Source organism: Terrapene carolina, unplaced genomic scaffold (genome assembly GCF_002925995.2).
Source record: "Terrapene carolina triunguis isolate 2854851 unplaced genomic scaffold, T_m_triunguis-2.0 Scaffold421, whole genome shotgun sequence".
Taxonomy (NCBI): Eukaryota; Metazoa; Chordata; order Testudines; family Emydidae; genus Terrapene; species Terrapene triunguis.
Genome location: NW_020664772.1, coordinates 514,919 through 516,247, shown reverse-complemented (window position 1 = coordinate 516,247; position 1,329 = coordinate 514,919). Strand labels below are relative to the sequence as shown.

Here is a 1,329-nt window from a genome sequence, read left to right as displayed (position 1 = left end):
GATGGTCTTTCTGAGCAGGAGTACTTTGCCCAGTTGTATGAGGGTGAAGGTGTTGCTGGATGGGGGTACCTTGCATTGCTGGGATGGCTATGGGGGTGATGGTTTTTCTGGGCAAGGGAACCTTGCACAGCTGAGGGGGCTTTCAGGAGTGATGGTGTTACTAGTTGGGGGTATCTTGCCCAGCTATATGGAGTTACTGGATGGGGATATCTTGCCCGGCTGTAGGGAATGATGGTGTTGCTGAGTAGGGATACCTTGCCTAGCTGCGATGGCTGTAGGAGTGACAGCATTGGTTGGCAGCGATACCTTCCCCAGCCATAGGGGAGTGATGGTGTTGCTGAGTGGGGGTACCTTGCCTGGCTGTGATGGCTGTAGGGGTGACAGCATTGCTTGGCAGGGGTACCTCACCCTGCTACAGGGAGATGATGGTGTTGCTGGAGGAGGGGTGACTTTGTCTGGCTGCTAGGGGTGAGATGTAGCTAGGCGGGGGTACCTCCCCCTGCTGCAGGGAGGTGACGATGTTGCTGGAGGAGGGGTGACTTCACCAGGCTGTTAGGGGTGAGGTGTAGCTAGGCTGGGGTACCTCACCTGGCTGCAGGGAGGTGACAGTGTTCCCTGTCCGCCTGTCCCTCCCCCAGGGCAGCGTGCTGCTGGAGCGCTCCATGCAGAAGGCGGCGGCCAACGTGCAGCAGATGCAGGCCACCCAGCGGCACCTGCACGCCTCCATCCGTGACAAGCAGATGGGCTTCCACGTGGACGCCAGTGTGCAGCGCCTGCGCCGCCGCCGCATGCACCCCCGCAGCAGCTTGGAGGAGGCCCGCCAGCTGCTCTGCTCCTAGGGGGTCCCCACAACCAGAGCACGAGAATAAAATCCCCAGAGACCTTTGACCTGCCCAAGAGTGTTATCCCACCGGGGAGGGGGGGATGCGGGTCCTGGAGCAGGACAGGATGGGGAGGCCAGGGGAGGTGGGGATGGGGGGATCAGGGGCATCCGGGAAGCCGAGTGGGGTGGGGGAGATGTCACAGAGCCACAAGATCGTTGCTAAACCCCAGCTTTTAAACAGTCCCTTGGAGGATCCACTTATAGACTCATAGACTTTAAGGTCAGAAGGGACCATTATGATCATCTAGTCTGACCTCCCGCATGATGCAGGCCACAAAAGCTGACCCACCCACTCCTGGAATAATTCTCTCCCTTGACTCAGCTGTTGAAGTCCCCAAATCATGATTTAAAGACTTCAAGTCGCAGAGAATCCTCCAGCCAGCGACCCCTGCCCCATGCTGCGGAGGAAGGCGAAAAACCTCCAGGGCCTCTGCCAATCTACCCTG

The 1,329-nt window shown here is 58.8% G+C and overlaps 1 protein-coding gene across 1 annotated transcript in view; it reads left to right on the top strand.

Annotated features, from left to right (window-relative positions):
- The window catches only part of CCDC105 (coiled-coil domain containing 105), an 8,629-nt gene extending 7,790 nt beyond the window's left edge, over positions 1 to 839 (top strand). The window contains exon 7 of the mRNA XM_026658257.1: positions 639 to 839. Within this exon, the coding sequence (XP_026514042.1) occupies positions 639 to 839 (201 nt within the window). The remainder of the gene's footprint in view (positions 1 to 638) is intronic.
- The last annotated feature ends 490 nt before the right edge of the window (positions 840 to 1,329 follow it).